The 17,369-nt window shown below is 49.3% G+C and overlaps 9 protein-coding genes across 9 annotated transcripts; 4 read left to right on the top strand and 5 right to left on the bottom strand.

Annotated features, from left to right (window-relative positions):
• Positions 1-55: 55 nt before the first annotated feature.
• Positions 56-2,738, bottom strand: EI90DRAFT_3034007 (uncharacterized protein). The gene is made up of 8 exons (XM_039058497.1): positions 2,310-2,738; positions 1,864-2,261; positions 1,324-1,804; positions 1,099-1,246; positions 966-1,045; positions 735-909; positions 585-681; positions 56-529 (listed from the first exon to the last, which is right to left on the bottom strand). The coding sequence occupies exons 1-8, from the start codon at positions 2,349-2,351 to the stop codon at positions 85-87; spliced, it is 1,866 nt and encodes a 621-aa protein (XP_038922385.1). The 5' UTR covers positions 2,352-2,738; the 3' UTR covers positions 56-84.
• A 1,160-nt stretch (positions 2,739-3,898) lies between these two features.
• EI90DRAFT_3034009 (Poly(A) polymerase central domain-containing protein) lies at positions 3,899-6,689 on the bottom strand. The gene is made up of 11 exons (XM_039058498.1): positions 6,314-6,689; positions 6,125-6,259; positions 5,811-6,069; positions 5,585-5,750; positions 5,440-5,529; positions 5,247-5,385; positions 5,121-5,193; positions 4,942-5,062; positions 4,747-4,885; positions 4,433-4,695; positions 3,899-4,338 (listed from the first exon to the last, which is right to left on the bottom strand). The coding sequence occupies exons 1-11, from the start codon at positions 6,376-6,378 to the stop codon at positions 4,181-4,183; spliced, it is 1,608 nt and encodes a 535-aa protein (XP_038922386.1). The 5' UTR covers positions 6,379-6,689; the 3' UTR covers positions 3,899-4,180.
• On the bottom strand, positions 6,520-7,627 carry EI90DRAFT_3034010 (nucleophile aminohydrolase). Its single transcript, XM_039058499.1, has 6 exons — positions 7,466-7,627; positions 7,327-7,404; positions 7,150-7,271; positions 6,907-7,091; positions 6,762-6,851; positions 6,520-6,708 (listed from the first exon to the last, which is right to left on the bottom strand). The coding sequence occupies exons 1-6, from the start codon at positions 7,586-7,588 to the stop codon at positions 6,527-6,529; spliced, it is 780 nt and encodes a 259-aa protein (XP_038922387.1). The 5' UTR covers positions 7,589-7,627; the 3' UTR covers positions 6,520-6,526.
• On the top strand, positions 7,557-9,007 carry EI90DRAFT_1740084 (COP9 signalosome). The gene is made up of 6 exons (XM_039052106.1): positions 7,557-7,740; positions 7,800-7,869; positions 7,935-8,037; positions 8,096-8,362; positions 8,429-8,540; positions 8,596-9,007. Exons 1-6 carry the CDS (start codon positions 7,636-7,638, stop codon positions 8,728-8,730), a joined length of 792 nt encoding a protein of 263 aa, XP_038922388.1. The 5' UTR covers positions 7,557-7,635; the 3' UTR covers positions 8,731-9,007.
• Positions 9,008-9,429: 422 nt separating this feature from the next.
• EI90DRAFT_2905103 (DEAD-domain-containing protein) lies at positions 9,430-11,201 on the top strand (the record flags this gene model as incomplete). The annotated part of the gene is made up of 8 exons (XM_039054192.1): positions 9,430-9,487; positions 9,540-9,663; positions 9,719-9,917; positions 9,988-10,178; positions 10,234-10,662; positions 10,759-10,904; positions 10,971-11,059; positions 11,124-11,201. 8 exons carry the CDS (start codon positions 9,430-9,432, stop codon positions 11,199-11,201), a joined length of 1,314 nt encoding a protein of 437 aa, XP_038922389.1.
• A 1,086-nt stretch (positions 11,202-12,287) lies between these two features.
• On the top strand, positions 12,288-13,503 carry EI90DRAFT_3034018 (uncharacterized protein). Its single transcript, XM_039058500.1, has 3 exons — positions 12,288-12,607; positions 12,640-12,844; positions 12,933-13,503. Exons 1-3 carry the CDS (start codon positions 12,522-12,524, stop codon positions 13,449-13,451), a joined length of 810 nt encoding a protein of 269 aa, XP_038922390.1. The 5' UTR covers positions 12,288-12,521; the 3' UTR covers positions 13,452-13,503.
• Positions 13,504-13,512: 9 nt separating this feature from the next.
• EI90DRAFT_1740452 (uncharacterized protein) lies at positions 13,513-14,516 on the bottom strand. Its single transcript, XM_039052108.1, has 3 exons — positions 14,214-14,516; positions 13,951-14,136; positions 13,513-13,887 (listed from the first exon to the last, which is right to left on the bottom strand). The coding sequence occupies exons 1-3, from the start codon at positions 14,388-14,390 to the stop codon at positions 13,630-13,632; spliced, it is 621 nt and encodes a 206-aa protein (XP_038922391.1). The 5' UTR covers positions 14,391-14,516; the 3' UTR covers positions 13,513-13,629.
• On the bottom strand, positions 14,517-15,498 carry EI90DRAFT_1740451 (uncharacterized protein). Its single transcript, XM_039052107.1, has 4 exons — positions 15,061-15,498; positions 14,854-14,967; positions 14,686-14,794; positions 14,517-14,625 (listed from the first exon to the last, which is right to left on the bottom strand). The coding sequence occupies exons 1-3, from the start codon at positions 15,398-15,400 to the stop codon at positions 14,703-14,705; spliced, it is 546 nt and encodes a 181-aa protein (XP_038922392.1). The 5' UTR covers positions 15,401-15,498; the 3' UTR covers positions 14,517-14,625; positions 14,686-14,702.
• On the top strand, positions 15,176-15,843 carry EI90DRAFT_3034023 (uncharacterized protein). The gene is made up of 2 exons (XM_039058501.1): positions 15,176-15,518; positions 15,550-15,843. Exons 1-2 carry the CDS (start codon positions 15,399-15,401, stop codon positions 15,733-15,735), a joined length of 306 nt encoding a protein of 101 aa, XP_038922393.1. The 5' UTR covers positions 15,176-15,398; the 3' UTR covers positions 15,736-15,843.
• Positions 15,844-17,369: the final 1,526 nt, after the last annotated feature.

Here is a 17,369-nt window from a genome sequence, read left to right on the forward strand (position 1 = left end):
TGATTGACTGCGGATACCGATGTACATCATTTATAATGACATTGAAAAATTACAGATTCCAAATTCTCCATAACGTTCAAACGATCACTCAAAGATTAAGCGATACAGTGTGTCATTTCCAAACCTAGCTCTGACCTCTTCGATGGACGAGTTTCTTCGCTTCAGTATCTCTTCAAAAACAGTGCGGAACGTTTTGAAGGAGTCTTGATACACATCCTTCAAGTAAGTCTCGATCGGTTGATTGTGCACCTTGAGACCCTCCCACTGTTTGGCCCAATGAGGTCTGGACTTCAAAAACTGACCATCGGGCCCTTTGTAACTTGTCCAGATATCGGCAATTTCTTGTTTGAAGTCGTCCCAGTCATTTTGAGGTGTGGTCAATGTCGTCAGGACTTCGATAGAGCATGTAGTGGCATTTCCACGTTGCGGTGCAAGTAACACCTCGGAACCGCCTGTAAGACGCAGTTCCACAGCGACACGGACTGGCGCCTTCTCGCCTGCCTTATAGATAGCAGAGATAGCATCCCACCTAACGTGATGTTGCGTCAGCTGGACTTCGAACAACTTCAGCGCTAAACCCTGACCAGGCGGTCTGAATAAGACCATAGTCCCTCTTGGTGGAGCCGTCTTTCTGAGGTGGGACGGGAATCTCCCACTCACTGTCCAAGCAGCGGAAGTTTTCTGTCGTCATGCAACATCAGGCTCATGAATATCAACGCTGTAGTTTGACTCACGAATGCCTCGCCTAAAATGCAGGGCGTCACTCAAGAGCGTCTCGATGGGCTTTCCATCCGTGACGTTCGGAAGCGTCGCCATAGTCGCGAGGCCAAACCAATACGCTTGATGGTACCCGCTGACCTCCGCCCAATGTTTCCAACTCGTGATGAGTTCGGCAATGGTCTCCTGGACCTATGCAGAGAAAGGATCGGTGAGAAATGCCGACCGAGAAGAGCGTGTATGCTGACCTGCTGTGATGATGCTCCTGTGAAGAAGTTGTCGTCTGGGTAAGTCTTGATGCTTGCGTCTTCACTCTGGAACGGACGCTCTGGTCTCGATTGTTCAGTTTTGAATGACGCAAACAGTCAGACGGACTCTTACTCTGCCAAGTGTTAACCCAACAGTGCTCCTGATACGGGAACCAGAACCATTCGAGATAATAATCCGTCTCACATCGTTCAATAAATTTCTGACGGGCTGTTTCTATTTGAGCCTCGGTGATGCCGGCTTCCTTGACCTGTTCTTGTATCTCTGGGGGATGGGGTAGCCTCTCGGTGGTGGTATCGCCAGGATCGTTGGTATCTTCGTTGGCGCGAGTTGCGCGACCGAAATGTCGTCAAGCTGGAGGGTCACGGAGGTCACGATTCCGAGGAGGCCGAAGCATCCACTTGCAGCACGCAGCTCGTCTGGATCATTGACAATTTGCTCCTCTCCATGAGCATCAACGTATCGAATCTCGACTACCAAATCAGAGAGCGTGGTCGACCCCAATCCCGAGCCATGACAAATTGGACCGTTTGTTCCCCCAAAGGTTACTTCTACCATGATGACGTTGAAAGGGATGCACACTTTCTTATTGCTGAAGCACCATCTTCGGAAATAATCGTTCGTAGTGCCCGCCATCACTTGATAGAACGAGTGACCTTTGCCAGGAAGTCGATTTCCGATGGAGCCTATAGGGCCGTGTATGCCAACAAGTTCGCTTGTCTTGAGCCATTCGGGTGTTGGGGGCTGATAAGGCAGCGTGGTGGTAGTGGCAAGTGGCAAGAAGACAACAATAATATCGCCATCTGCTCCGAACAAATTACTATGTCGGCAAACTTGAGCGATGTACGGGGCTTCAATACGACATAAGTTGCTACTTACGCCCAAGTGTGACGGAAACCTGCGACCCGCACACGCTTTCTCTGGGAACTGGCGAATTTGACGAGGTTCTTCACGCCAGCAATGGTACGAATGACCCAGATTGTCGATGGCGTGTTTGAAACCGTCTGTCCCCAGTTTTGGAATGGCAGAGACTCAAACACTAGTGCCGGTTTGCCGTCTCCCTCGAGAACATGGGGGTGGGGTATCGCTGCAGGGAGCTTCGTGGGTTTGGGCACATGATGCATCATGTTGTGCATCTTTATCGTCTCCGCAGCTTTCTGGACCGATTCAGAGTGGTCCAACTCAGGGGCCCTGGCTGCGTCAAGGAATGCAACAAGCGGCCGTAAGTCAGCCTGCTCCTTGACATGCTGCATCAAGTCTTGCGCTAGGGCATTGTTCTATAGCCTGGATCAACCTCAAGCCATCAGCAGTAGCTATTTGCTCACCGTAAGGGAGAGTTCAACATTGTTTCCTTCAGAATCTTTCATCCTTGCACAATCCTCGTCTTTGCCAGAGGGGGGTTGACAGTAGAACGGGGGGTGGAAACCACGTATATATGTCCTATGACAATGCCATAAGGAGTGTTCGTAGCAATACAGCGGATTTGGAATTGCCCGCGATTTAGCAATTCAGGAGAATGAACAGCGAAAAAGCCTGCCCGGTCAAAAGTGAATGGGGCGGGGTACGACCCCGTTCGTAAAAAAGGATGAGCGTTACAGTAATCACCAGCACGCTCTAGTGCTCCTTCTGACTTCATACTTCACATGCATAATGTTATGATGCATGTGCTGTTGAGTGTTACATGCAAAACAAGGAGAGGACGCCTTCTGAGCGCTAAGATAACGATCGTATTGACACCCTATTTTGGATCATCATCGGACCCGCTTGGGTCACTCATCCAAATTGGGTCCCTAACTTTGGGAAACTAGTGGTAGCTCACCATGCCATCAAGGACGGTCACATGACCGTCGGAGTCATTCATCCGAATCGGATGTGACGTTTATTGTTGGACTCTTGTCGCAAAAATGATTGACAGGATACGACAACTCCTCGAGACCGCGGGAGTCCAGTATGCCCGAATTGATTAGTTTCGGGCATCAGAGGCTGGTCACCCGCGGAGTGGGTATTGCGCACAGCAAAATTGAAATTACCTTTTAGTCATAGAAATGCATAGAATGTGGCATTTGTACCTGACTCCGTGCATGAGGAACACTGGACCACAGCAAGTAGCGGAGTCCCTCTGGAGCGCTCCACAGCACCTGAAGCACCTGCCTGGTTTTCGTGATGTGCTTCACGTGAACACCGTCATGATTACTATACCCACGATCAGCGATCGTCTGAAATGGCATTCGTCAATCAGAGTTGTCGCTGTAATCCGGCAAACTCCGAAACATGCATGCCCCTATTTGATATTTGCTGCTGTTTCAGGGTCACTGAATTTGCATCCAAAAGATTTTCTCATCGCTTGCTGTGGACAGCAAACCAAATTGTTCGCAGCTCCTTTTCGTCCTCTCCTAAGTTTGAGCGTCAAAAGGATTGGAATAGTGCAACTGCATTGATAATAGTATACAACAATTATATAATACTGACGATCACTTAACTCTGGGCATCCGTTTCCATCAGATAAGTGGATCAACCCGGAAGATAGGAGGGCACAGGATGAAGGCCGTGTCTCCAAGCTAGTCAGCCTTGCCGCGTTCCTGATAGGAGTGGCATATAGAGAGGAACAAACCGTGAAAGCACCGGCGTTGCTTGCGAGAGAAAAATCAAGAGGTTGAAAGTACAGCAGTTGCGTTGGTTGCGACAGATGCATTTTCACCAAGTGGCAGCGTCGGCGACTTAACATGACCTGTTGCAGCAGTCTGTTCAATCATCGCGACTAAAGCAGCATTTGCATCAGCAGTGTTAGGCAGAGCACCAGTAGGTGGAATCTCGTCTGGGCTGGGAACTTTGGTATTCCGTAAGGTTGATTCTGCATCATTTGTCGCAGAATGTCTGGGAGCAAACCAACCAACGCGGCAGAGGTGATAAGTATCACCGGGCGACGGAAGTCAGTGTAGGTGCCTTGTGAAGTTGAATGAACCAATATTCATACCGAGGCCTCTTCGGGGTGGATCCATCATCATTGACAGGTTTCTGAAAACAATGTTAAGCATTTGTTCACCCGGATGATAGTATACAGAAACTCCAGCACATTCCAGAAGCAGATGCTGACCTTAGATTTGGTCCTCTTAAGTTTTTTCCCGGGGCCATCCCTCTCACCAGGATCGAAAACAGAATCAGGTAAGGTGGAGCTAGTGAACGGCTCAGATCATTTTTAATGTGCCCATCCAAGGATAACAAAATCCCACCTTTTGAGATGCCGAACGACGATTGACATGGTAGACGCATCAAAATGTTCCCAGCTTTTCGCCATCTTCACGAACTCGTTAGCAGGATACGATATGTCAAGCTTGCGTGCTCCGGGAGTGCCGCCTGTAAGATTGTCATCGTGGCAGCATTGAGAATTTCACGCCATAGAACGCTATAACCGAAAAGAAGATAATCGGAATGGAGTACAATTACGTACTTTGCTTCGGACGAAGTCCCAGGCCGACATAGAAGGTCGAGGTGCATACTGTGCGATGGGCTGGAACATCTTTTACATCATCCAGCGTTCGCTTGGCCACATCCGAGGGAACATCTCCTTGGACAATTGCATCTGATTCTGCGTCATTCTTGCAGTAGAATGTAGCATCAAAACTTTTCGTAAAGGGATGGGCAACAGTTACGCCATCAACAAATTCCAGCTTCATGATAAGTTGCCGTATCCGTGATTCCACGGTGCCAGACCTAAGGGCACAGGTATAGCGGGATAACATCGAATGGCACGAGTTTCCATACCATTTCAGCTGAGTGGCTGAGTCTCCCGTTGAGGCTATAACCCGAAGATAGTTATGATACCTGTGAAAAAAGTCGTGCTTTTGAAATAGTTCAGTCCATTCCGCAGTGCCAATCATCACTCGATCAACAATATCCGCGCCTGTAACAGCCCTACTTAAGTGTTGGAGAACAGTAGAGATGCCAAACGGGACTAACCTCGTTTAAATTCTTGATTCATAATTGCCTGTGTGGACTGGGTGACGTTGTGAGTTGAGCACATGGCTGGATAGGCAGGTGTGACAATAGGCATCCTATGAGCTCGGTCCGAAGGGTAAAGCTGAAAAAAAAAACCATCAAGCTGCCTACATTCCGCCCGGAGGGACGCCAACACATACTTTAGGGTTCCAAACCCTGACTTGGAGCGGACCGTCCTCGATTGGCTTGAGGAGGACAGGAGATGGCCATTGCCTTTTTCGAGACGTCAAAGGGCGAGTCAGAGTGTATGAGAGAACACACAGCACCATTGATACATGATGATGAAAAACCGGCTGACGATAGCCCCGGCGTTGGCATTCGGATAAAGTTGGCATATTCGCGCGACAAGCATGGCCCAGGCAACCCCACCCAGGAAACCGTTGACATTGGAATAGATTGCTCGCTCTAAGGAACAAAGTTAGCTTGTCTCTATCTGGAGAACACGAAGGGTTTGCTGACTTTGGGCCCAGAGTTTTATGCATCGCAACGCATCACGGAACACTGAGACGTTTGGAACCAGGCGGAGAATTTGGTCTGTTACTCGGGAGCCTTAGGAGACAGCCGTCAACAAAAATCTACAAGGAAAGAGGCATGAATAGCGCACCTCCGAGGCTCCGCACACAGCGCTCGTCAAGATTCCGCAGTAAGTTATCATCTTTCAGTTCTAAATCATCTGGTATGCTTGACATTGCGAGTCGAGCAAAGAGAAAATCGAAAGCTACCCCTGAAATGTTGGCGGTGATGATTGGGACGTATGCCTCCGGAACACCCTTGTATTAAAGCATAGGTTGTAAGCTGAAGAACGACAGTTGTCCGCCAGGAGACCTCACAGCAACATCGGTAGCACCCTCGAATGCCCTCAGCATTGGTTCGAAATGTGTGAAAAAGTCTTCCCTTTCAATGTGCTTGGGAACAACACAGAGAGTGTCAATGTCAGTCCCTGGGCCATGAACCCCAAGTCGATAGGAGCCAAAAGTAAATATCTTTCCTCCAGCTGTGGATGCCATTGTTTCGGAAAGGCCGCGCTCAATCATCACATCATGGACAAACTTGCGGACGAGAACCGCAATGCGTCCCAGCGTAATTTCTCTAATGCCGGACCAATCGGTAAGGCACCGCAAAGCGCACCACCCATTGGACGCACCTGAGCTTGGACTCCTCCTGTGATTCGTATGAGTTCCTGCCTATAAGTTCCTGCTTCAAAGATTCCGTCACTTCGATTTCTCGTTGTGTCGGACCAGCCGTTGATATAGGTGGAGTCACACCATATTGTTGCGTACTGTTAAGAGGCATTAGCGTGAGCTCACATGGAGTACCGTCATTCAAAGCTTACATGGTGGACATGACGAACAGAGTATGCAAAAAGCTCAAGAACGGATGTTGCCGATCACATGTCATATGTGTGGGTTCAGGTTCACAAAAGCATCACTGCTAGATCCCTCACTTCCCAAACAGACATTATATAAGGATGGTGACAAGTCACCGCTATTCACACTTGAGATTATGATACACAAGACAGGTCGGAGCTCAGGAAACAGGCATCCACTTAAATTTCCATTTGCCCTTGGACCCCCTTCTTCGGCGGAACGTTAATGATTTCTTTTCCTTCCCAGAAAGTTGGCAGCTCGTTCCCGGGAATGAAAATCCTTTCAACACCTCCCTCGGTTATCACACACATTCGTATTGTTCCCCCTGATGATCCATCACGAGACATAGCAAGGGCAAGAGCTGTTTAGGGACAATCAGCTACACACGAAATGACGAGAATCGTGATGCCTTACTGTTCTTTACAAATCCCACAGTTTCGTCTCGTCCCCAGCCTTCCCGATAGGTAGCATCACAGTAACCATACACATATGTTGAACCAGAGCCTAATCGGTGCGCATGAGTCTGATGGGTCATGTTCAAACCAATGGAAACACAAACCGCCAATTGCCCAAGGTTGGCGAAATAGACCACCCCCAAGTGGGATATTGTATACACTTGGGCCTTGTTCCTTATCCCACCCAGCAACGATAATACCAGCAGAGAGCACATCCTTGTTGTCATAACAAAGTTTCTGGAACAAAGCGGCGGCGGTATGAACTGGAGGTGGTGCTTCATATTGTTGCCTAGAAAGGGGAAATAAACGTTCATACACGTAATGATCCAAATAATAGTTTCACTTACGCGTACATCTGCAAGTAATAGTGAACAATATCAGCTATTGCTTGTGTGTCAGCTGCTGAGCCTGAGCGACAGCAGTATACCCTATCATGGATATGAGTGAGCTTGTCCGTGACACGGTTGGCCTACGACGAAAAGCTGAATCAAGGGCTCGAATCGCAAGGAAGGAACCTTCCTCACAATGTAGCTTCCCGAAGTTGTCCGACTGTCAGCACCTATGACCACACCACCTTCAAATTGAACGGCCATGATGGAGGTCTAAACAGGAGATTCCTGCATGGGAAAAGGATTGTCACGGCCAATCAAGACAGTAACTCACGCCAAGATTGATCTCCCCAGCTTTTAATCGTTGCACGTCGACGGTGTTCATTGTGTCGGACCGTTGAGATTTGACGACGCGTGGCTGTTCCCGAAGACGCGTCAGCCTAATCTCGTGGCCCATTTGGGACAAAATACAATTGACTGCTCGATTGACTGGCTCCCTGAGATATGGCGCCTCAGGAATTAGCCTCGTTATATTCACAGCTCAGATCAGAGTTCTCTTTGTCGTCCCCTGACTTGAAGAAATGCGGAACTCTCCTGAGCAAGCTGAAGGTTCGTGCAATGTCGGTTACTTGACCTGGCTTGCGCTTAGTTAGAGTGTGCAAACATAGATTGGTCTCGTTGAAGCCGGACTTTTTGTTCCTCAAGCGGATGCGAGCCTCGATGATTTGTTGGTGACACGTAAGCCCTTCTTCATGAGGTCCCGATTTCCTCAACTGCCTACTTTGCCCTCAATGCATGCGCAGGCGAAATACTTGAGATTGGCGCTTTCTGGAGCATAAGGATCAAAGATGTCCCTTCATTCGACCGATACTTCTCGCAGCTACAGACATTCTACACAGAATTCAGGTTCGCCCATGTTCATAATCTGAATAATGTCAATCCCTCAACATCAACCTTTCACTAGCTCCAGCCTTCCTCCATCGCCCCGACAATATGCTGTTCAGGGTCTCAACCTCATCCGATTGCTCACCCAGAACCGTATCGCTGACTTCCACACCACCTTGGAATCCCTGCAATCGGATGCCATAGCCGAAAATCCATTCATCAAACATCCTGTAAACCTTGAACGCTGGCTGATGGAGGGAAGCTATGGAAAAGTGTGGAATGCGCGAGAAGAAGCGCCATCTGAGGAGTACAAGTTCTTTGTTGATAGTTTGATGGGGACAATACGGTATGGCTGCATTTCCCCATATCGAAATCATCACGAATTCCCTTGACAAGGCTAACTGCTAAATAGAAATGAGATCGCCAGCTGCGAAGAGACAGCGTACGACAGTCTACCAGTTAGCGAAGCTGCCGCTCTTTTATACTTTAAATCCTCGAATGACCTCATCCAATTCGCTCAGCAGGTAAGTATTGCTTCGCTGGCGGCTCGTGGCGGACAACTGACCTACTTCTAAACAGAGGGGCTGGCAGGTGGACCTTGTCAACCAGACGGTCCATTTTGTGCGGAAAGGCGAGGAAAAAGTAGCCATTCCAAAGAAGCAAATGATCGTTGCGACGTTGGAATACGCAAAGGAGCTTGAACAGATTGTGTAGAGTGTCTCCTGTACGGCTGTGGCCTTAAACTCAGGAGGCTCGGTCCGCCGGTGACGGGGCTAGTTGTAGACGATAGCTATCTATCGATATAAAGCATGTTGCCCTTCGCATCTGCCCCTTTGGATAGATGACAGTCTGCAAGTAGGTGAACTGACGTATCGTTGTCATAGACACCGTGGACTCGCCCGAGAAGACACGGCCGCCAGCGCCAAGTGGGCTACTATCCCAACAGAGGCTGATGATATGTGTGGAGGCAGACCAAAAGCCTGATGGAAATTCTAAGCGCCGAGATGAATGTATTGGCAATTGATTCAGGATTAAATTTCACGTATGGCCACAAAACGCAAACTCGGGTCCATTGCTTCAGGCAGCTTCGTCGACGAGCTCCCACCGTCTAAATCACGGCGAGTAAGCTCTCCGGGACCATCCACTTCGTCATCTGAGGAGGACCCTCCAGAGCCAGGTGAATCTGAAGCCCCAGCGCGCGGAATCCCTGATGCAACGCTTTCCGACTTTGAGTCTGATGATGACGGCGAGCTTCCTTCCTTAAACTTACCTGAAAGGGTTTCTCTTCCCTCTCGAGTCATCTCCCAGCCTGCACCTCCAATGAGGAACACAGCAGCAACCACACAACCAGAGCTTTCCATCGACTTCAGCGCGCTTGGAATTTCGTCTGATTTATCCCGGGCACTCAAAAAGATGTCAATCAGGACCCCGACACCTGTTCAGGCATTTTGTATACCCCCACTCCTTGCTGGTAGGCTCGCCTTCGATATTGTGCAAGATGTTTACATGACACTTTTGCACAGGAAGGGATTGTATCGGCAACGCGAAGACGGGGTCCGGAAAGACCGTCGCGTTCGCCCTCCCCATCCTACAAAAACTAAGTCTCGATCCTTACGGGATCTTCGCCTTGGTTTTGACGCCTACTAGGTGATTTGATTATTTTATAAAAATCAGCTATCTAATATTTTTACGCGTCCTTCAGAGAGCTAGCGCTTCAAATTGGTGACCAGTTTGCTGTACTCGGTGTAGCTCTTGGTATTCACACAGCAGTAATCGTCGGTGGCATGGATATGTTGTCGCAGGCACTGGAATTGAATAATCGACCTCATATCGTTGTGGCCACTCCAGGACGTTTGGTAGACCACCTGAACAGCGAGTCAGGGGAATGGAATTTGTCTCGAGTGAAGTTTCTGGCAAGTGACCATTGATAACGTGAGAAATCGTGGGTCCTCATTGTTCGACTTCCTCTAGGTCCTCGATGAGGCCGATCGTCTTTTGACCGACACGTTCGCTCCAGATCTACGCGCCATATTTGCTGCCCTACCGCCTGACCGTCAAACTGGTCTCTTTACTGCTACAATTACTCCCAAGATCGAGAAGCTTTCGGACGCCCCTCCCAGGCCTGGGAAGCAAAAGCCGGTGATTTATCGGGACACTTCAACGTATGTTGACTCTTATCCTTATATCAGGCACTTTCTGCTTAAGATGCTCCCCCAGCGTTGAGACCGTCGATACTCTCAAACAATACTTCGTTATTTGCCCATCTCATGTACGGGAGGTCTATCTCTTCTATCTTCTCTGCCACCCACCCGAATCTATCGCCCACTTGCGAAGGGAGGCTCCAGCAAAGGTCAAGGCCAGATGGAAGCAAAGAGACGAAGATGACACCCCCATATTGTTTCCACCTCCCACCATTGTCTTCGTGACTCACCCCAGGACTGCTGCCTATCTCACGATCTTACTCCAACACCTCGGTATACCAGCTGCCGCCCTACATTCCTATCTATCTCAGCGCGATCGTCTGTCAAGCCTCCACTCCTTTCGATCGAGTGTGAGTCCTGTGCTCGTTTGTACAGACGTTGCATCTCGTGGGTTGGATATTGAGGACGTTGGCATGGTTATCAATTGGGATATGCCTATGGGGAAGTTGCGCAAACGCTTTCTGGAGAAGGAGAAGCGCAAGGGCAAGAGCGAGGTTTCATCTGAGGTGGCAGGCACTGAGGGTAACGAGATTAGGATAAGTGAGGACGAGGATGAAGGAGGTGCAGAAGATTATGTCCATCGCGTTGGTCGCACGGCACGTATGGGACGTGGAGGTGTCGCGGTCAGTTTCGTCACAGAACGAAAAGGAGACACAGTGATGGTAGAAAAGATTGAACAGCGCATTAGTGAGTATGAATTATATGGGCCTTCTCCTTTTCCGCATACAAATCAATACTTCATTCATGGTTTAGAAACGAGATTGGAAGAGATGGAACTTCCTGAAGCTAAAGTGCTGATAGAATTAAATAAAGTTTCGGTGGCAAAGAGGACGGCGAAGTTGGTGAGTAAAAACTAGGAACTGTATCTTTACTTCCCTCCCACGATTGTGCTGATCTTTTTCGAAGAACTTGGAAAATTCCAACTTTGGTGAACGGCAAAGAATCAACAGAAAGAAAGGAAAAAACATGTCGAAGCAGTCATGAACGCCTTCGATACCTCTGATCGTATCAGGCGACGGCAATTCTAATTGATCGACTAGGGTGTCAAGGACATTGCAAGGTTTATCCTTCGTTGGACAGCTAGGCTGGATTTCCTCTTGTATCATTATTACCGTACAATTCTTTCGTCCACCCCTGACTTGAGGGAGTGAACAGGTCCGTACCCACGGGGGCCTAGATAAATAGCCTATGCGTTGTCTAAATGCAGTAATGGAACATTCTCGGCCAACCTTAACGATGCCGCATATGCTGGTGCCATTCCGTTTTCTGTCCCCCACTACGCCAATCGTGCGGCATCCCGAGACATTCGTTCATAAGCTAAGGATCAAAGCGTAGCCACCTGCGCTCCTCCGACTCTGAATTCCCGCAGTCGAATCAACTAATATAATTAGTTACGTTGACAGAAATGCAGGTTGCTCAAAGCATAACCAGCTCAATATATTCCCACTGCGCTGAAACCTTCCAAGTGCAGGCATCGTAAATGCATAGAGACGACGATTACTAATTCACGAAGACCGCTTTTCCCGTTCAACCGCAAGGGAGAGATGACAGGTGTGGGAATTTCTCGAAATGGTGCAATGGTGCAATGGAATCACCCGGGTGGCGACTTTCGAGCCATTGGGCCACCCATTTGACCACATTACAATTAGCTATGCCACCACCCAAAAAAAAAAAGGGGTTCGGGATGAAGGTCTGAACTGTCGAAATCGGGACATATGCGCCATACAACCCTCGGCGACATATCCTAGCTTGGTTCCTATCTCCGCTGGCATGAAAGCTCCCGGCCATTCTCACTCATTTCGTGCCACCAGTGTCAGCGTCAAATCAACCATCATACCTATGAGCTGGTTGAACGAACGAAGCGCCTCCCGAGGATGTTGTGTATAAATGGTTGCTTGTTGACCTCCGGTGTTGCCCATCGGACACCCTCAGTTCTGGAAAATATGGACAAGACCTTCCAGTGCGGACATCCTGGCTGTCAGTCAGCCGGTAAGCTCTTCACTAGGAGTGACTTGAGGAGGCATGAGAAGACGCATTTGCCTGGTTCAGAAAAGTAAGTCCTATCGTCATGAAATATCAGGACAATGCTCATTCCATGCCAAAGACCCCATAATGTAGTGAATGCAGTAGATATTTCGTCCAGAAATGCGGTTTGGACCGTCATCGCAAAGAGATTCAGTAAGGAAACTTTCGCCCCCCAGTAACACTATCAATTGTCTAACCTGATCTAAAAGCGAAACATTACAGTTCGTATGCAAGCTTTGTGGGGTAGGGTTCCAGAGATATGACGGTCGGAGGAGTCATATGGAGAGGGAGCATACGTCGAGTCGCCCAGATAATAATGGCGACGACCAAGACGCGGATCCCGGCGGCGGCGACTCCTCATCCACGTCATTTCCGCTTTCCCTTCCCCCATCAACAGACTTGCATCGCCCACTTCACCCTTCTTATTAGAATACGGCGCACCGTTTTGCTCTGAAGGGACGTCGTCTCATGTTCTAATGATCCCCCGGCCCGTGCCACTTCCCAGCGCAACTATCCATAGCGCTCCTCCATTTGCCGCGGAGTCGCTGAATGGCACGGCCATCGGGATTCCAGCCTCTTCGCGATCAAACCCTCTCTTCTCGGTTCTATGCACGCCCCTCAAGTTTTACCCGCCGCTCCTATTCCATACTTACCGATTGGCTTTGATTTTGGCATACATCTTTGGCGCAGGGACAAGGATTCCGCTCTTGTACGCCTCAGTCGAGCTGGGAGAGGGACTTGGTCCAAAGTGCTAGAGTCTTTGACTCCGCGCTGCTCCCCAGTGCTGGTCCATCGGGGGGCCCATTACATCATCCCCACGCATCATTCTCCTTCGCAAGATTGGCCCCAGCCGCCGAACGGCCAACACCAGCGATCTGGAGGCTCGAGTCCCAACCCAGGATGGAATGGCCCGAGCAAAACCCGCTCGACCAAACCGGTAACTTGCTCGACCACCCCCAGGTGCCATTCCCCTCCGATGGACTCATCCAAATGACGGAATGGCCGTCACCAGAGAGACCCAATGTCGATGTATCCGACCTCGAGATGGAACAGCGAGCCGAGAACTTGTTCCAGGCGTCGTCCTCCGCCAGACCCATCCCAGTGGCCGAATGGCCGACAGAGATACTCGATTTCGATGCTTTTGAGTATTGGAGAGAATGGCTAGAGCAAGACCCAGCTTACCTCGATTTCAATGACGCATTTAACTAGATTGCTTTCTTGACTTGTTGGACTCATTTCCTCCTTCCGATCTGTATCAAGACATCGCTTCTTGATCATCATTCCCTGTTGAATCATGTCAGCCAATTTTCGTTTTGCCCATGTCTTGTATTATCTCGCGACCCATATTTATCCAGTTACGCTGCGTGGTGGGGGCGTTGGTGTGAGTCTATGGCCAAAGCCATGATCCCTGTCCGACTGTGGGAAGGGGACCTAGCGTAGAGTCGGAGTCTGGCCACCCCGAGCCGGGCCCCTCCGTTGTTGTCACTTGCAAGCACTCGGTGCGACCTGAACACGTGCAGCATGAGCACGATCCAGGTGCCCAACCGGGTCTTTCATTCAGTAGAGCTAGCACGGCCGAATTCCTAACCGACCCAATCTTAAGAAAGGCCGATCTCCGGCTTCTCCCGTCCACCTCTGTGCATATCTACGAACCGAGGTTGGAAGAACTCAGTAGAGCAATAACGAAACAAGAAAATGATTCACTTACTCTTTTTCCGCGGGTGCCGAGTGGATCGTACTTGAGCGTGGTATGGGAGAGGGAGCTAACTAGAAGATTCGGGTGACACTGCCCCCGAGTGAATGCCTGCTCGGCGCCTTTTAGAAGACCGGGGGATGTAGGTTGGAGCTTGGCAGGGAGCCGTAGCAGCGGGTAATGACAGTGTTTGCTTGCCGTCTACGAATAAAACGAGGGAGGATTATAGATTAGCAGGGAAAAGATGCCGAAGATCGAGGAGTGGGTTCTGGCCCCACCTGTTCCCATTGAAAACCCTTGTATACATATCGGGTTATTTGAACTGAGCCCAACTCAAATATGGAACTAGAGTCAGGATCGTCAAAGTATGAGCATCGAGAGATAAGATATATCTCATAATTTACCCGCCAGCATGGGTGCAAGTATGTCTTTCCCCTATATGGTCCCCAATTCATATTCTACCACAGCCATCGGGCTTGTATTTGCAATGTTAAGAATTCCCATTGGGAGTAAGAGGGAAAGGGAACACTTTGCCCCGGCGGCTAGAGAATGGCGGCGATGGAGCGTTGAGATCGGAACCTGAGTAGGGAACGAAAGAAGCGAGCTTGAAACTCAGCAGGGTATATCGTGTTATCTTTCATAGGTAATGAGTCGCCGGAACGTGCGATCTTTCCAGGGTCGAACGATAGTCTATCTACCAAACGTAGTCCGATCACTCGCAACTATGTTTAAAGCTAGTGCCATGCATACCACATTTATGAAGTCGATCATCCCGCAACGATCGAATCGGGCGATGCGTCAAATAAATATACACCCATCCTCCTGCATAGGTCCATGGACTGGAAACGTATGTATCGCACTAAGACGCGTTCTGCGCACGGAGGATGTGGTGGCACGGGTGGGGGGAAATAGTCTTACAGTATCCCCCGCGCGATTTCGAGATGACAGAGGGGGGGGGGGGCGATCGCAACGCGACGATTCCAATCAAGTTCCAAACGTTTAGGGGCATACTGCGCGAGGTCGAGACCATTACTGTATAGCTATTGAGCCATCAAGCCACCAAGCCAGGAAGGGATGCCGTTTGATGTTGATGAAGGATCTCTTGAGAACTTTAATGCCACGTACCAGACTGTATCACAAGAATCCCCCATCTCCCCACGCGATAAGACACTGAGGGGCAATTCCGAAGGCGTCTCCCTCCTTCTGTAGAGAAAATGAGATCGTGAGCAATCAGTGGGGGTTCTGAGAATGATCGATGAAGCTGTGATTTTCCCACGCTTGGATATCGGGCGCTTAAACACCCACGCAAGCCCCTTGCGTGGGGATATAGGCGCCCCAACTTAGCAACACATGTTAAAGGGACGGACGCTGGGACCTGACACCACAACGTCTCCCTTTGTGTTTTCTTGCCTGTCCTGACTTCTGTGCCTGCCCTACTCTCTAGCGAATACATAATATTCTTCATGGGTCATCACCGTATCGATTCGTACACCGTACGCGCCCGCGCAGATCAGACAGGCACAGGTACAAAGGGACGTAGCATACGTGCTCACACACACACATCGATCTACCTACGTACGTACGTACAAAGGCATGGACAACCGATTCGAATAGGAAAGAAAGAAGTTCAACAAGCACTGCAAAACTGCGCTTTTTTTTTTTCTCGTTTACAATACTGATGGTGGCTTCAATGCCACACTCTTCGATCTTGACACATCATCAGATCTTCATTTCAGAATCGCAACTCCTCCTCCTCCCCCCCCTTTGCAATCGGGGAGGGTTGCAGATTGCTGCAAATAACAAATGTTCTCGTTCCAGCCCTCCATGCACAGCATTGCATGAGGCGATCAACATATTAGGAAAGAGAAATCAGCGGTGAATTATGTAACTCGCCACTTGCACCCCCCCGTACGTTCACATTTTGTTGAATTGTCAAACTTCCTTATTTGCATGGTGGCTCGAGTGTTACTTATACTTTCAGCCTATCAATCAGTAAAAGGCTCATCGGCCATGCTTTGGAGTCCCAGATCCACATTCGGCAATGGCCCCCGCAGATCCAGTCATGGTCAAACATGCGTTTCTGGAGTCCCCCCCTCTTCTGCGCCCTAAGGGGGTTCGAAGCTCTCGCTAATAAACAACCGATAACGCCCGACAATCGTCTTGCCCGGCCCCGCGCGCGTGTCTCCGGGAACGTCATGAACCCACCTCAATATACCACGGGTACGGGATCTTTTTCCATCACCGTCTAGGCTAGGCTAGCTAGCTCAGCTAGGCTCTATGTTTACAGCCTGAGTAAGCAAGTTAGTACCTCCAAAATAATCACTTTCACTCAATTTTTAATTCCGGCATAGTAAATCATGATGGGTATTCTCATAGCCTATACAAGTAAATGGAAAAAAAAACAGGAACTCAAGTGGCCGCGATGCTGCGACCGCGGCCGCGACACGCTTTCCTTGACATGGCTTACCGGAAATCGAAGGAAAACTTATCGCCACCACCACGATATGTCAGCACTTAAGCACCCATGACAACAGGATATGCATTTAACAGTAATCCATTCCCACCACCCCCCTCTCGCTTTCTCACCGGCAATTCGGGCTCATGCATCACACATGGCTTTGCCCACGTACAATTGCGTATTCATCGTACCCCCCCCCCCCATTGATTCATTCCTTTTACAACTAGAGACCGTAGCATAACCACAACCCTCGGGGCAATCTCACACCGTCCAAACAGTACACGGAACACAAAATTTAATACTTTCGAATCCAAAACATGGGTAATCACAAAGCCGAAGGGGGGGGAGAGAGGGGGAGGGACAAGTAAGATTCGGAGGTACATATGAACGGCTAGTTGTATCGTGCCGATGCATCGATGAAGCAAGAAGAGATCGAGGAAGTAAACGGGATCAAAACAAGGTCTTGAGATCAAAAGATTTCATCACGACGGATGAAAAAAAATTTAAAAAATTAAAAAATTAAACGTGGATTGGCAATTACTCCACCAATGGTGCTTGTCCACGAGAGCAAGGATTCCTGATTGCAGCAGCGAGCTAATAGTAGCGTACCTATTTTTTTGCATGTACTATAAAACTGCTGATATCGTCACAGGCATAACACAAGGAAATGAAAAAAAAGGGGGGGGGGGGCCGGTGAAAAAGGACCGAGAACTCATGGTACGTGCATCACCAGAGAAGAAAATGTAAACCACCGGCGAACGGCAGTACATACTGCCTATCAAACGTTATATGAGCGGTACTCGCAATTGAATCGAGAACGAACTTGCGTCGAGCTGCGCCGTATCGTGCATGTATGACGATCGATGCATGCAACATACGCGCAACGCGCACCAATTGCCGAGCATGTCGAATCTATATTTGTAGGCACTAGCTAAGCATACACAAGTACCTGCATTGCATGCATACATCAAAGCTT

The sequence above is a fragment of the Cantharellus anzutake genome (genome assembly GCF_015039405.1).
Source record: "Cantharellus anzutake strain C23 chromosome Unknown EI90scaffold_4, whole genome shotgun sequence".
NCBI lineage: Eukaryota > Fungi > Basidiomycota > Agaricomycetes > Cantharellales > Hydnaceae > Cantharellus > Cantharellus anzutake.

Coding starts and splice junctions, on each gene's coding strand:
- EI90DRAFT_3034007 (XM_039058497.1), bottom strand. CDS start 2,351: ATGAAAGATTCTGAAGGAAACAATGTTGAACTCTCCCTTACG. Junction 1,805..1,863: donor GGTTTCCGTCACACTTGGGC/GTAAGTAGCAAC, acceptor TTGCCGACATAG/TAATTTGTTCGGAGCAGATG. Junction 682..734: donor GCATTTTAGGCGAGGCATTC/GTGAGTCAAACT, acceptor GCATGACGACAG/AAAACTTCCGCTGCTTGGAC.
- EI90DRAFT_3034009 (XM_039058498.1), bottom strand. CDS start 6,378: ATGACATGTGATCGGCAACATCCGTTCTTGAGCTTTTTGCATACTCTG. Junction 5,751..5,810: donor AGGGTGCTACCGATGTTGCT/GTGAGGTCTCCT, acceptor CTTTAATACAAG/GGTGTTCCGGAGGCATACGT. Junction 5,386..5,439: donor CATAAAACTCTGGGCCCAAA/GTCAGCAAACCC, acceptor TTTGTTCCTTAG/AGCGAGCAATCTATTCCAAT.
- EI90DRAFT_3034010 (XM_039058499.1), bottom strand. CDS start 7,588: ATGGGCCACGAGATTAGGCTGACGCGTCTTCGGGAACAGCCACGCGTC. Junction 7,272..7,326: donor CAACTTCGGGAAGCTACATT/GTGAGGAAGGTT, acceptor TTTTCGTCGTAG/GCCAACCGTGTCACGGACAA. Junction 6,852..6,906: donor CCAACCTTGGGCAATTGGCG/GTTTGTGTTTCC, acceptor CGCACCGATTAG/GCTCTGGTTCAACATATGTG.
- EI90DRAFT_1740084 (XM_039052106.1), top strand. CDS start 7,636: ATGGCGCCTCAGGAATTAGCCTCGTTATATTCACAGCTCAGATCAGAG. Junction 7,741..7,799: donor CTCTCCTGAGCAAGCTGAAG/GTTCGTGCAATG, acceptor GTGCAAACATAG/ATTGGTCTCGTTGAAGCCGG. Junction 8,363..8,428: donor AGTTTGATGGGGACAATACG/GTATGGCTGCAT, acceptor ACTGCTAAATAG/AAATGAGATCGCCAGCTGCG.
- EI90DRAFT_3034018 (XM_039058500.1), top strand. CDS start 12,522: ATGGAGAGGGAGCATACGTCGAGTCGCCCAGATAATAATGGCGACGAC. Junction 12,608..12,639: donor GGCGGCGACTCCTCATCCAC/GTCATTTCCGCT, acceptor CCCCATCAACAG/ACTTGCATCGCCCACTTCAC. Junction 12,845..12,932: donor GATCAAACCCTCTCTTCTCG/GTTCTATGCACG, acceptor TCTTTGGCGCAG/GGACAAGGATTCCGCTCTTG.
- EI90DRAFT_1740452 (XM_039052108.1), bottom strand. CDS start 14,390: ATGAATTGGGGACCATATAGGGGAAAGACATACTTGCACCCATGCTGG. Junction 14,137..14,213: donor AGGGTTTTCAATGGGAACAG/GTGGGGCCAGAA, acceptor TTTTATTCGTAG/ACGGCAAGCAAACACTGTCA. Junction 13,888..13,950: donor TCGGCACCCGCGGAAAAAGA/GTAAGTGAATCA, acceptor CTCGGTTCGTAG/ATATGCACAGAGGTGGACGG.
- EI90DRAFT_3034023 (XM_039058501.1), top strand. CDS start 15,399: ATGGGTCATCACCGTATCGATTCGTACACCGTACGCGCCCGCGCAGAT. Junction 15,519..15,549: donor CGATCTACCTACGTACGTAC/GTACAAAGGCAT, acceptor CGATTCGAATAG/GAAAGAAAGAAGTTCAACAA.
- EI90DRAFT_1740451 (XM_039052107.1), bottom strand. CDS start 15,400: ATGAAGAATATTATGTATTCGCTAGAGAGTAGGGCAGGCACAGAAGTC. Junction 14,968..15,060: donor GATTCTTGTGATACAGTCTG/GTACGTGGCATT, acceptor ATAGCTATACAG/TAATGGTCTCGACCTCGCGC. Junction 14,795..14,853: donor GAAATCGCGCGGGGGATACT/GTAAGACTATTT, acceptor AACGCGTCTTAG/TGCGATACATACGTTTCCAG.